Source organism: Sinocyclocheilus grahami, unplaced genomic scaffold, assembly GCF_001515645.1.
Source record: "Sinocyclocheilus grahami isolate Dianchi unplaced genomic scaffold, SAMN03320097.WGS_v1.1 scaffold512.1, whole genome shotgun sequence".
Classification (NCBI taxonomy): domain Eukaryota; kingdom Metazoa; phylum Chordata; class Actinopteri; order Cypriniformes; family Cyprinidae; genus Sinocyclocheilus; species Sinocyclocheilus grahami.
Window position 1 is genome coordinate 836,950 of NW_015505691.1, and position 15,614 is coordinate 852,563.

Consider the following 15,614-nt stretch of genomic DNA (forward strand, 5'->3'; position numbering starts at 1 on the left):
TGGTGTTCGGCCAATCACAATGCACTGGATCAGCTGGCCAATCAGAGCAGACTGCGCTTGTCGGAAGGAGGGACTTTGTAGAAAACGAAGCGTTTGAGAGAGGCGGGGCATAGAGGACCTACAATAATGTACAGTATTTGAAAAATAATGTTTTTTCTTTTAACATTAAAGCATGTCAACATATTCTGTTACACCAAATACACAAAATAATGATCTTTAAAAAAAGCATCATATGACCCCTTTAAGATCACATGACCTGCCAAATACTAATGCTGCTCTCAGGTGCACCTGGGAAGCTCATACTAGGTGAACTGAATTTGTTCATAACTGATGAATTTTGCAACATCAACTGTACATCAACTGTACTAAATCAACAATTATAACTCGAGACTAACTCTGATTACATTTTCACGCATTCAATTCGGAAAAATATTACTGATGGCTCTAGGAAATGGTTATTTTTTCCCTAATATTTCCTAATATTTAACCATTGACTATAGCCATTCAACATTTTACAGTATAATTGAGAGCTACCAATTTTAACATTTATTAGACTTTAAAAAATAGCTTCTAATTTAGGTGAACTTAAGAAAATCATCACATAAACCTATTATAATAAATGTCATATTAACCTGTGCCCTTCAGCAAGTTGGAAATATACAGAAATTAAATAGTTATCAAACAATAAATTCTAAATTAAATATAGATGAATCCTCAAAGCTACAAAAGTTACTGGTTTCCTTTTTTCTTTTGTTCTTTGATTAACAGACATCACAGCTGCTGGGTTATTAGTTTATTTGGCTGCTATTACTTTAAGAGCTGCCGCTGCTGAACATGACACGGATCTGACACGCATGCTCATAGTTTAATTCACGCTTTAATATGAAATTGTACAGGCCACAGTGCGCACCGCCGTATTTGTGCGTGTAATTGAAGAGCATGCGCTTCAAGCCCAATATAACAGCTGACAGGACAGAAAAATTAGTATTTACTGACATAAGGCCTGACAACATCTCATCTGACCGCAGTTCACTGTTGTTCTAATGAAGCTCCTCGTCACCTGTAGCGTTTCTGCACTCGATTGACTTGTCGCTAGAGAAAAGTCTCCTGTTTGACGTGGTCATAAAGACGTTCTGTGTCTAAATAAATGCAATTCTTGTCAAGAAAAAAAGAGACAGAAGCAGCAGTTGTGAGTGGGGTGGCCAACCCTAGCTCTGTCCCTGCATTAACTGTGTTCATTTTTTTTTACACCATTAAACTGGACATATTAATAGCCTGCATTAGTGCAGGCTATCCCCCCACCTACAATCCCTGCCGGACCTGAGACTCTAACTCGCAACCTTTGGGTTACGAGTCTGACTCTCTAACCATTAGGCCATGACTTCCCCAAATTTTTCCCCAAACCTTCTCCCCAGTCCCCCGATCAAGAAGTAAATTGATTATAGACCTCATTGATCTGAGCTTATGTTTATTTTGAGTGAACATTGCTAAAATGATCAGATTAATGAGGCCTTCAACCAATCCGTTCCAAAAAGAAATACAACATCTGTGCTAATTCAAAGAAAACAAGTTGACAAAAAGAATGAATCTAAGATTTGGTGATAATATAGCACAGTGTTTCCCAACCGGGATGCCGTCTGTCGAGAGCAGGGGTGAAAAACTGCTCTACTGCTGGATATAACAGCTTAAGATGAAATACCTCACCCCCAGTGTACTGAGGACCGTGTTGATGAGACCAATGTTCAGAGAAGGCAGTTGCCATAAGCACTTTTCCTAAATATGACAAATAATTCTTCTATTTCCATGTTGTACATTTTTTACTTAAAACCAATATGCATTTGTTGCATCAACTTAGAATAGAAAAATATAAAACTAGCTACAAAGTTTTAAGTTTGAGAAAGTAAAAAAAATAAACTTTAATTCACCAAAATACGCCACAAGTTCTAACAGCAGAATAGCTCAGATCTTTGATGCCTGTTAGCTAACACCATGTCTATAGCGGATACTGCGGTCATGTCACACCGAAACAGCTGGAAGCTGTCCACACTGGACGTGACAAAGCTAGCGTTGCAAATACCCGCATCTAGTGTGAATAGAATCACTGATTATAATGGGTTCTATTGTATTTTGTCGTGTTGTATTGTGTCTGGTGTCAGTTGCCCTGATTCTTTTCATGTGGACCCTGCTTCTTTTTTACAGTGAAGATGCATTCTTGATGGATGGCAATCCGTAGTTCAGGCCTCAGTTTACAATGAGAACTTTAGTAACACTTTATTTTGTTAGTCCACATAAGTAACATTGCAACTACATGTCAGCCACCAATCATTAGAGTATTAGTACAGTGTTTCCCAACCGGGGTGCCGCGGCACTGTCGAGAGCAGGTGTGCCGTGTAAAAAAAATAATTTTTTAATATTTTTAAATTGCTAAAATGTTCAAAAAAGCATCTATTATATAATATCCATTTCTGATGTCGCCAATAATTAGAGATGCACCGAAATTTCGGCTGCCGAAAATTAGTTCACCGCTCAGGTTTCACTTTCACGTGGTGTGACGCTCTGCGTATTATCCCGCTCTATGCGTATGCGCTCCGCTCAGTCGCTCCACTCATATACCGTTCATGCTCATCAGAACGGCAAAGTCCACTCAAAAATTGAGCCGACAGGAAACATGGATGTAGTACAGTATTGTTTCTGTCTGCAATAGCCCTACTGTCATGATGTGGTATATGGGCAACTCTGGTAACGCTGCCCTCTCATTCATTCATCTGCTAACCGCTATGTTATGCTCCCGTGTTCTGATAATAATAGCTTTCTAGGACTAAACATTATTTGGATAATTGGTAAAAAAAAAAAAATTATATATATGTTAAATATCTTAACCCTACTGTTAAAAAGCAATTTATTTAATTCGAAGGCCTGTCGTTATTTTTTATTTGTGCTGTCATTATTAATTTCTTTATTTGTTCTTATTTTATTACTGACTGCTTACTTGTCATTTTTTTATTCAATTCAAAGTTTGAAATCAAGCTATCTCGTGCTACTGCAACAAATTACCCCACTGTAAAATAAAAAAAACACTGAGTGAGCAAAAATTTGTGAGATAGCTAGTTATAATGGTAATTAAATAATGTTTACATATGTATAAAAGCCTACATTAAAATCTGTCATATAAATTGGTCTCTTCATTAGAAATTAGCCTACTGATTGCCACCATTGATGGACAAAATTTTTTAATAATATTAAAAATATCTGTATGACATTATATTCTGCAGTTCTTCCCTGCTGTACCGAATATCTATACTTTTCCAATTATCATATCGAAGTTAGAAATTCAAATATTGTGACAAAATACATTTTGTAGGGTGCCACAAGTATGTTAAAATTTCCAAAGGGTGCCGCGACTAAAAAAAGGTTGAGAAACACTGATATAGCATAATGAGAGATTTACAAGCAATTTTTAAAGACTGGTAATTTCTGACCGGGAACACCAAAGTAGCCAAAGGTTTTTTCAGCACAGCACAGGGGTAAAGAACAAGTGCAATCTTTTGATTGGTGTTATTTTTATTAATTCATTTATGATTTTGCTTTGTGGACTACTTGTAAACATCTGTTATGTGAAATTCAGTTTATTCAGGGAACTACTAAATAAAAAAAAGTGAAATTTTACGATCCCTCTTAATTTCTTATAATTATTAGCTTTCTGCAGATTCTGCAAGGTGTATGTAAACTTGTAACTTGGAAATATAAAAACCGGTATCATCAGCATAACAGTGAAATCTAATTATAATGTCTCTTGGGAGAGGTATACAAGGAGAAAAGCAGAGGACCTAACACTGAGACCTGTGCCACTCCATACTTGTGTTTGATGAGATATCTCTTCATTTACACAAAGTGGTAGCAGTCATGTAAATAGGACCCAACTGTGCTAATGTTTGTCCATAACTTCCTAAATATTTCTCAAGCTGTCCAAAAAATGTCATGGTCAATGTTGACATATTCTAAAGAAGAGAGATGTAGCCATAATGAGATGCCAAAAGTACAGTTTTTGTGCTATGATGTGGCTTAAATCCTGACTGAAATTCTTCACAAACACTGTTTCTATGCAGTATTTCTAATATTCTAGACATAAATGGCAGATTTGAGATCTATAAATGAGGTCGATAAATGACCAATTCCCCTGGGTCAAGCTGTAGGTTTTTTTATATGTAGTTTAACATCTGCCAGCTTGGCATGTTCTAAAGAAAACAGAGTTAATATTGAGTTTCTGAGATTACAAGGAAACCCTCTTTCAGTAGCTTAGTGTGTATAGGATCTATCATATATTTTGTTAATTTTTAAAGCTTTAAATGCCAGTGTTTGTCGTGTTTTTGCAGGTCATTAACCTGAGAATAACTTGTATTTGTCTCTTTTCGTCTTAGACCTGATGCCACTAAAAGAAGAGTTACTAAATGAAAAGGAAGCAAACGAGGAGAAACATCATGATTTCACAACTGGCGAAACTTTTAGGTGCTCACAAACTGAAATGACTTCTTCACAAAAAAGAGCTCAAAAGACAGGAACTAGAAATTATTTCACCTGCTTTCAGTGTGGAAAGAGTTTCAATCAACATGAAGACCTTAAAGCCCACATGAGAGTTCACACTGAAGAGAAGCCTTTCACCTGCCAGCAGTGTGGAAAAAGTTTTACTGAAAGAGGAAGCCTTAAAAGGCACATGAGGGTTCACACGGGAGAGAAGCCTTACACGTGTCAACAGTGTGGAAGCAGTTTCACTCAAAAAGGAAGTCTGAAGAGGCACATGAGAATTCATTCTGGAGAGAAGCTTTTCACCTGCAAACTGTGTGGAAAGAAGTTCTCACACAAAGGAAATCTAAAGATTCACATGAGAGTTCACACTGGAGAGAAACCATTCATATGTGTTCAGTGTGAACAATGTTTTACACGTAAAGAAAGCCTTAAAAACCACATGAGGATTCACTCAAGAGCCAGCTGTTTCGTGTGTCAACAGTGTGGAAGGAGTTTCCTAAACAGCAAACGCCTAATAAGGCATGTAATAACTCACACTGGAGAAAACCCTTTCATGTGCCATCACTGTGGAAAGAGTTTCACACTTAAAGGAAACCTCAAGACTCACTTGAGAATTCACACTGGAGAGAAGCCTTTTATATGCCAACACTGTGGAAAGAGTTTCAGGCATAATGTAAGTCTTAAGATTCATATGAGACTTTACACTGGAGAGAAGCCTTTCAGATGTCTTCAGTGTAAGAAGTGTTTCATATATCAAAGAGACCTGAAACGTCATTTGCAAACTCATTCCAGAATGAAATTGCAGAGTTCTGAGTTTAGAAAATGGAGACATTTTAAAAATCACATGTGCATTCACTCTGGAAGAAGGCGATTTAATTGTGATCAATGTAATAAAAATTGTATTGTGCCGTCACACTTAAAGATACACCTGAAAAGTCACGCAGATGTGAGACGCTACTCATGTTTCTTGTGTGGGAAGAGTTTTAAATGGCTTGGCAATTTAAAATGGCACCAGAAAACACGTATCTGTGTGAAATTAAGGCTACGTTCACACCACAAATGAAAGTGAGCCAAGTGTGATTTTCTGCTAAAGTAAGATTTTCTTTTTCTTTTGGTCAATCTGTTGACATTACCTTTTAAAGGTAGCCTGTATTAAATACGGTACATGTCTGAACAGGTGATGTTATTACAACACTTCTCATGTCTTTAATTTGCATCCTTTACATACTAATTAAAAGATCAATAAAAGGACATAAACTGAATGAGGCAATGAACACTGCATTGCTTATTTAATTCATCTTTAGTTAAAGAAGGTACAAGTAAACATCAATATGGATTTGAAAATGGCTACTGTTGGGGGCCATCTGATGACGTCTAGAAGCTGGTTCCAGCTGCAGGTGTCTCATCTGCTGATCCTAGGTGTTTTTAGCTTATTGAATTAGTCAAGTCGAATTCATTTTCAAAATAGCTTTATTACAGGGCTCTGTGGAATACTTGATTCTGATTGGTCAGTCACCACATTCCGAGGTATATGATTTCCCGATAACAACTGGTAAAAGATAATAACACAGGCTCATCCGGGTAACTGCTATTCGCTTGCTGGGAAAATTTTTTCTTCGTGGAAGCTTTGTTCTCTGTATAAATATTTATTGTCATCCTGGTTTTGTGGACTCGCTCTCTTTTTTCATACGAATGCAGCTGCTGCCATTTTGCGATGTTTGTTTTGTACACTGCAATGAATTGTAAGATAACTGTCAAACTGGTAAGATTTTAAAACAGTTTCATCTTAAATCAATATCTTCTATCTTTACAAAACCACGGGTCAAGAATGCTGCAATGGTTTCTTCACGTAATCATTGGTGCCCTTTGGATATTTGAGATGAAATACTCCAAGGCACTTGTATAGTAAAAATAAAAAGCCTTTAATTAACTGGGCTAAGTCATTAAAGGGGTCATATGATGCTTTTTTAAAGATAAAGAATATCTCTTTGGTTTTGAGACTTTAGTCTTTGCAACTTCAGGGATCTTATCTATGCACAATCAGCTTGTAACACTCCAAAGAGAAAGGAGAACTTGAAATCGCATCATATGACCCCTTTAAAACAGTTAAAAGTGTAGATCTAAGCGTTTCGGCTACACAGCCTTCTTCAAGCCTGTTCTTTATGCTGTGTGGCAGCAGAAGTTGATGTGGATTAGTCTTATTCTTATTGAGTCTAGAAGCAAGAAGGTGGTGCCATTTTCTTTGTTGAAACCTGTTGTGCCTTATGTTGGTATAGTAAAGAGGTTTATGGGGCTGTAGGGTGGCCATATTTGTTTTGAACATTTATTACTGTTTAAAAAAATAAGAGGATGGACGGGTTGGGGGGTGTTGTTGGTTGGGTTTGAGGGGGGTTAACCTGTAGAGCGGTACGGTCCCACATATGGGATTTAGAATGCTGACGTCACATAACTGCCAAATTCAAACTGCGCTTTGGCTGATGCTGAGATGCCGCTGCATTTGTCTTATAAGCACAACTATGCCGTGTTTTTAACTACATAATGTTTATTTTAGATTTCAGACATTTAAATACATATATACTAGTAAAACAATACATTTAGAATTCGTAAAATACACATGGATGTTTATGGAAGCAGCCATAACAAACCATTCAAATATAATTTGCAGACGTGTTTTGTTAATATCAGATACACAGAGTGTAAGTAACTGTAAAGTTCACTCTATTCTTCTAGGGGAAGTCGTGGCGCTCTCTCCTACCTTCAATACCACGACTGAGGCTCCCTTGAGCAAGGCACCGAACCCCCAACTGCTCCCCGTGCGCCGCAGCATAAATGGCTGTCCACTGCTCCGGGTGTGTGTTCACGGCTGTGTTTGTGCACTTTGAATGGGTAAGAGCACTAATTCCGAGTATGGGTCACCATACTTGGCCACATGTCACGTCACTTCACTTCACACTTCACCCAGTTTACCGGCCACTTACTTGCGTGTATTTCGAGAGAAACTGATACATTTACGTGCTGTAAATCTGACTGATAGGAACTGCGGCGCAAGCAAACAAGGGGACACTTAACCTCAAGGAGCTGTGCTGAGTTCAAATTTCCATCTGGGCTGGCTCCAAACCAGGTATGGTAGGGACACACCACCAGGCCTTTCCTCTCCACAGTGTGCCTTTGAGCTTCCATGAGCTGTTTGGCTATTTCCTCATTTAGAAGTGCTCCGTTTGGGGACTCTTTGCTGTGCTCGCAGTCAGTCGCAGTTTCCTTGCATCATGCCACAGTTGCGATGCACTCTGTACCTAGGTCTCTTTGGTCAACTTCTCCACCTGAACAGGGCTAAGTTGAACATAGGTCTCATAAAAAGTGAGACACTTCTTACAGGTTAGTGTTGTGCCATGTTCTGTATGTGGTATCTGTAGATCACACTGGCTCTGAGAAGACTCATTATCTAATCCGTAACACTGCTGAAGGAGACCATCCGTCTGGTATCCCTGTCTGACTGCATTCTCAACCTACATTAGAAAATTGCACATCAGCAGTTGCAAACTAATAATACAAAAAAAAAATCGGAATTTGAAGTAAAAACAGAATGGTCTGACTTTAGCTTTATGAAACTATAGTCAGTGTTGGACAAGTTACTCTGAAAATGTAATCTGATTACTGATCTCCTTTTAAAAGTAATCACGTTACTGTTCTGATTACTTTATTTCAAAAGTAGTTAGTTACATTACTAGTTACATTACTTTTTTCTCCATGAAATTTATGAAATCCCAGCATACACGCTGTGTATTCGTGTGTTATAATGAGAGGATTTGTGAGCACGCAAATTTCAGCACTGCATTGCTCAACGCTGCAAACACGTGTTATAGCCTAAATAGATACACTGCATACACTTGCACCTGTTAATCGTTTATATTTTATATTAGTTCATGTTGCTTTTGTGCAATAGATGAATAACAATTTATTTGTATTAGATATTTTATGTTTAGATATTTCTATTTTGCAGGAGTCCTGTGAATCATTTTATTCTCCCGCATCCCGCACACACACGAGTGTCTACTCGCCCGCACTCGCACCCGCACTCGCACATCTTGTACCGCGCCGCACTCTGTTGCATCGGGTCTCGCGGGAGCAGGGTATTCGTGTGTTATAATGAGAGGATTTGTGAGCACGCAAATTTCAGCACTGCATTGCTCAACGCTGCAAACACGTGTTATAGCCTAAATAGATACACTGCATACACTTGCACCTGTTAATCGTTTATATTTTATATTAGTTCATGTTGCTTTTGTGCAATAGATGAATAACAATTTATTTGTATTAGATATTTTATGTTTAGATATTTCTATTTTGCAGGAGTCCTGTGAATCATTTTATTCTCCCGCATCCCGCACACACACAAGTGTCTACTCGCCCGCACTCGCACCCGCACTCGCACATCTTGTACCGCGCCGCACTCTGTTGCGTCGGGTCTCGCGGGAGCAGGTCTCTAATCTACTGGCACTGGGCTCGACAGTGCGTGTGCTACATCCTTTTTACAATCTCTACATTATAAAACGGCAGTAACGTATAGAGACCTCGGCTTGTAACTATACTCGAATTACTATTTTGAAAATTATAACGCATTAAATTACTCTGTTACTAAAAAAGTAATCAAATTACAGTAACAAGTAACTAAGTAATGCTTTACTGCCCAACACTGACTATAGTACATTAGACATCTGAACGGAACAAAAACGGCAGATGGGCTGAATGAGACACAAATTCACTCTCTGACAGCAGGTGGCACTTTTTATCTTCCAAAGAATTGCAGCTGCGTGGCTGCAAGATCGCCCTGGTCTAGCAACACATTAGCATCCTACAACTGTTTGTATTTCACCTGACGTTGAAACTAATGTAAATATACATTTATATATATATTTTTTAAGATGAATTGTTATTAGTTTTAAATCTGTATTTAACCTCAGAATTATCGCAAAGTAAAAAGAGGTGCTAAAGTCTGATTTTGTAGTGGCTGTGCTTTAAAATTTAATTATTATAATCTTAATTCAAGGGATAAAGGTTTTCGAAAGGGATAGTAATCAGTGTTGAGTTCTGTAAGGTTAACCCTCCCTGCTTTACATGTTTGAAAATGATTAACAGTTGAAAACATTAGAAATTTAGAAAAGTAATCAAATGTAATCAGTTACATTACATTAATAAAGTAATTGAAATAGTTATTAAGTTTTTGAGAGGTGCTAAAGTCTGATTTTGTAGTGGCTGTGCTTTAAAATTTAATTATTATAATCTTAATTCAAGGGATAAAGGTTTTCGAAAGGGATAGTAATCAGTGTTGAGTTCTGTAAGGTTAACCCTCCCTGCTTTACATGTTTGAAAATGATTAACAGTTGAAAACATTAGAAATTTAGAAAAGTAATCAAATGTAATCAGTTACATTACTTTAATAAAGTAATTGAAATAGTTATTAAGTTTTTGATAGGGTAATTTGTAATCTGTAACCTATTACATTTCCAAAGTAACCTTCCCAACACTGACAGTTAATATGAAAAACGCTGGTTCCAGCGTTTCATGGGGCGTAGGAATGAGGTCAATAGAGTTCAATGGAACTTGCAACCATAGGAAAACGCAGCCCTGGCTGGAAAACACACCAGTACAGCATTGCAGTAGAGCTTGGATGAGGAGCTGTGCCACGTATTCTGACATAAAAGGTCAGATTTTCCTAATTTTGTAAAGCATGAACCTACACAACTGGACTGTTGTTGAGTGTGGGTGGAAAAGCTCAGTTGGTCTCCTGATAAGTGACAAATTCTCAGCTTTCAAATTCTGTTAATTTTATCACGAAAAGCAAACAATAAATGCCATTTTGGCGCTCTTTAATGTAGCGTGACAGATCGCTGTATCTGCCTGTACAGTTCAAGCAGCAGCGCAGAGTGCATGTGAACCGGTCATCTCTTCCACTTTACAGCAAATTAAACATGAACAAACATCAAAGGTATTTTGAAAGATACAGTTCATCTTACTTATATTACCTGTAATACATTCTTATATGTAATACTTCTCATGTAATCACCAAACCAGTGTTTCAGTTTTGTAAAGGTGTTAATAAAAAAACATTTATTTGAATGTGAATATTATAAATAATAAGTAGCAGTTAAATATAGCTAATAAGTATAAAATTAAAACATTAAGTTTGAGCTCTTTAGTCTGATGATGCTTGTTTGGAGGTGGGCCAGCTGTTTTGTCCCGCTGCTAATGTGATTTTCTGGGTGTTGCAGCATTTATTAAAACATGTTATATTATACCAACAGAATATGCCAAGAGTTAGGGTCAGAAAGACAGACAGGGGTCTGATTCAGCCAGATATTTATGAGAGGGCGTTTCTGGACATATCTGTCAGGAACATCAGTCTCAGGGCAGCTGCTAAGTCGCATGGCATATGTCATCATGTCACTTTGCTCATATACTGCAGGAGGAGGGCAGAGACCAGTAGGGAGAACATGTCTACGTCACGATGTGGGAAGATTTGCATAACGCCGCCCAAATGTTCACGCAAAGAAAGAAGGTGTAACTTTTATTCTCGCTGTAGTATTGTTGCCGCCGCTGCCATGTCGTGAAGGCACTGTGTGTTTCGTTGTGAAAGCGAAACTACTTTGTTTGGTCTTCCAAAAGAGGACGATATCTGCTTCGTCATGCCTGGAGCTGATCCATGCTGGTCGCTGAGGAAATACTTCAACTTCGCGCTGTCGATCACTGGATCGGCTTTCACCGTGGACGAAGCGGAGTCCAGCCCGGGGTCGTCACATGTGGCATCACAGTATGATGAGGGGCGTAACATTTCCGTTACACGCTTGAAGAATTTGGCCAATCACAACGCACTGGATAGCTGGCCAATCAGAGCACACCTCGCTTTTTCAGACCGATGAGCTTTGTAAAAATCGACGCGTTTCAGAAAGGCGGGGCATAGAGGAGAAACAATAATGTACAGTATGTGGAAAATAATGTGTTTTTTGAACCTTAAACTGCATAAACACATTTCATTAGACCAAATACACAAAATAATGTTATTTTTAGCAACATCATATGACCCCTTTAACATGCAGCTCACTCACACTTATATTCTTTAAATATATTTTTCATTTGTGTAAGGTCCGCGCACCAGGTCCAAGGAAGGTATCCAGTGGCGGAAGATGCCAGTGCATTGTTTGCCTCTCAGGAGATCAAAGTATTCTAGTTTCTTTTATCCTTACATTTGTATCTTAATTTGATTTTTTATTGACATTTTTATCTTTTTTTTAAATCTTTTATCTTTCTAAATTATGTTTCATTTTCCACTGTCTCTGAAGCTGCTGCAACATATAAAAATCCCCAGTGCAGGATCAGTAAAGTCTTATTTTATCTTAATCATGTCATAAACAATCTCCATCTAACCATTTTTTTATATATATATTTTAAGTGCGCAAATTTGCATACGAATTGGCCAGCATATATGGCTGCAAATATTCAGAAGGATGGGATGCCACCAAGATGGCGGGAAAGGACTAGCTCACCTCCTTCCTTGAACGCAACAATACATTAGCTATGTTTCCACCACCCTATTTTAATGCGCACTTTTAAGTATTGCATCAGTAATGAGTGATGGAAACGCCAAATTTCGAATAAAAATCCCTTAATTCGCAAAAAAGTTTTTACGCTCACTTGAGGTGGTTTTTGACTTGTGCGAAAAAGGGTTGATGGGAGATGGAAATGCATTTTGCGAATAAATTCCTCCAAGCGCATCAAAAAATTAATGTGACTTTGTGCTATGGGACGGCAAAACCTGACTAACCAGTGGACCGATCTTGTTCCACAGCATCTGAAATGTTGTTATGGTCATTCGAAAATGCCCGAGCAAAGTCTGTCATCAAAGTATTTCTGTATAATTGTCTCCCAGAAATGTCTTACACGACTGCGTTCCACCTCTGAAAGCAATGAATGACCGAATTCATTGTGTTTCGTCTGCTCGCTCTGAGGCGCAAGTAATTTATTATATACAAACCCAATTCCAAAAAAGTTGGAAAACTGTACAAATTGTGAGTAAAAAAAAAATGGAATAATTTACAAATCTCATAAACTTATATTTTATTCACAATAGAATTTGATGCCATGAAATTTAAAATCAACTTATTTTTCCCTTAAAATTATACATGTTCTCAGTTTAAGCATTTGATATGTCATCTATGTTGTATTCTGAATACAATATTGAAATTTGAAACTTACACATCATTGCATTCTGTTTTTATTCACAATTCGTACAGTGTCCCAACTTTTTTGGAATCGGGTTTGTATGAACATTATTATATTCTCCTGCTTTTCTTACAGAATTATTAGTGCCAGTTTATCAGGAAGTGACGATTTTGTTATCTTTGACTTGTTGGATGGAAACGATGCTTGTTAGCAAATGTTTTATGCGATATTCCAGTTTTGCGCACAAGTTAAATTCGCAACTTTGGATAGAAACCCGGCTATTGTCTATTCGCCGACCTCAAGCCACCAGCATGTCCCATTCCACCAGCTTCAATAAAACAAATGTGACTGCTTTTTATAACAACCTGCAGACAGTTCTTGCCCGCTACCTTTTTGAAGCAAAGGACATTTGGAACGTGGTTGAAACCGGTAAAGTTTACAATTCATTAAACTAAAAAGCTAGAGTTATATAAAGAATTATATAAAAACACTACACACACACACCTAGCTTAAATAAATATACAAATAAATAAATACAGATATATAAATAATGAAAATAAATATGCAACTATACACACACACATCTAGGTATAAACACCTACAAATGTTCATGAAAGCTTATCAAAGTTTATAATTAATTTTCAGGTTCCACGACAGTCCCAAGTGCCAGATAAAATAATCGCCACCAAGGGGATGCGCCAGGTCGGTGCAGTGACCTCTGGGGGGAGGGGGACATTGGTCACCATTGCCCTTGCAGTAAATGCACAAGGCAATTGCATTCCCCCATATTTCATCTTTCCCAGGAAGAAGTTCCAGGACCACTTTGTGAGAAATGGTCCCATTGGTTCTGCTGGTTCTGCAAATAGCTCAGGCTGGATGCAGGATACAGACTTTCTGGCCTTTCTCCAGCACTTTGCCAGACACACCCGTGTGACCCTGGAGTCGAAGGTGCTTCTCCTCCTCGACAATCATTGGTCACACCTTTCTGTGGCAGCAATTGACTTTTGTCGGTCAAACGGCATAGTCCTACTATCGTTCCCACCCCACTGCTCACACAGCACTTTGCCAGACACACCCGTGTGACCCTGGAGTCGAAGGTGCTTCTCCTCCTCGACAATCATTGGTCACACCTTTCTGTGGCAGCAATTGACTTTTGTCGGTCAAACGGCATAGTCCTACTATCGTTCCCACCCCACTGCTCACATCGTCTCCAGCCACTTGACAGGAGCGTCTTTGGTCCACAGAAGCGATATATAAACACGGCAGCAGATCACTGGATGAGAACACACCCTGGAAAAACTTTGACCATCTATGATGTTCCAAGCCTAGTGGCCACAGCTCTGCCACGAGCAGCGACACCCACAAACATAACGTCTGGCTTTGTGTGCACTGGCATCTGCCCTTTTAACCCAGATATTTTTGAGGAGCAAGACTTTTCACTTGCCTATGTCACCAACCGCCCTTTTCCCTCACTGGTACCATGTGGTCCCACACCACATTCCAACAAACACCCACTTAGCCAGAGCCTGTTTGAGGGAGGGCTGCTGCCAGAGTATCCTGGTGGTTCCTCTTTAGAGTCTGCCATCCCTGACCACCCAGCTGTCTGTTCAGGTAAGATCAAATAAGATAGAACTTGGTTAATCCCGAATGATTTGAGTAAAATAATAACTAAAATAGAATTGTGCACGATATTGATATAATTGTTTGTGTCTGCTAATTAAGCTGTCCCACCTGAAGAAGGGGGAAGATGTCTGCTTGATGTCCCAGGGGGAGCCGACAGGCACACTAGTCTAGGCCTGAGTTCCAGGGGCCTCATGTACAAAGTTGAATTCATACTAAAACATTGCGTACGGACAAAGCTGTAAAGGTGCGTACGCACAAAAAAAATCAGATGTATGAATCTCTGCGTACGCAGGATCCCATGCATATTCTCTTTGTACATCCCAATTAACATGAAATTGAGCGCACATGCACGAGCACAACACCCCGCCCTGTCTCCTCCCTCAATTACAATAAATTTGAATGTGGTAATGAGTCCACTTTTCAAAAGCAAGCAGAAAGAAAATGTCAAAAACAAGCAGCAAGAAACGAAACTTTACTGAAAGTGAATTGGAGGTGTTACTATCAGAGGTAGAAACGAGAAAAAATATTTTATTTGGAACTTTGTCCTCTGGAATTAATAACAAAAGAAAAAACAATGAGTGGGACAGTTTGGCTGATGCCGTCAACGCGGTGGGATCGGAAAATCGCACTGTAAATGAGCTTTAAAAAAATGGTCTGATATAAAGGTGGAAGTTAAGCGAAGAACTGCTGCGCACCGACAAAGTGTGGGCAGAACAGGCAGTGGTACAGGGGTCGATGAACTTACACCCTTTGAGCAGAGAGTTGCCTCGATTGTAGGCGACACTTTACTCTCCAGAATAGTATCCGTTGTGGTGGGAGACTCGGATTTACAGGACTAATTTCTCATTTATTTGCTTAACTTTGGTACACATAGCTTACCAGACCGCATTTAATTTTCAAATGCATGCAATATAGCTTACTAAAAGTAGCATGCACCAGAGATTTTACATATCCATGGCATTTATAGCAAATGCGTATACCCATTAATAAGGAACAGACTCAAATCACAGTTAACATGTGCCTGTGTTTATTTGGACTTATATGGTGCAACAGCAGGAACATCCACTGGCACCCACTCGGAGTCTGCCCCTCCTGAGCAGCCAGGGCCCAGTGTGTCCAGTGTTTCCAGTGCTCCCCCCAGTGCTGAGGCCCGTCCATCTGGCCACATCTTGACGCATGCTGTTCTGGAGTCACAACAGCAAATCATTAGGGCCATCTGAGAAATTAACAGTCACCTGAAAAATATCACT

The 15,614-nt window shown here is 38.9% G+C and overlaps 1 protein-coding gene across 1 annotated transcript; it reads left to right on the top strand.

Moving 5' to 3' along the window:
• Positions 1–264: 264 nt before the first annotated feature.
• On the top strand, positions 265–5,784 carry LOC107554753 (gastrula zinc finger protein XlCGF52.1-like). The gene is made up of 2 exons (XM_016237354.1): positions 265–306; positions 4,419–5,784. The coding sequence occupies exons 1-2, from the start codon at positions 270–272 to the stop codon at positions 5,585–5,587; spliced, it is 1,206 nt and encodes a 401-aa protein (XP_016092840.1). The 5' UTR covers positions 265–269; the 3' UTR covers positions 5,588–5,784.
• The last annotated feature ends 9,830 nt before the right edge of the window (positions 5,785–15,614 follow it).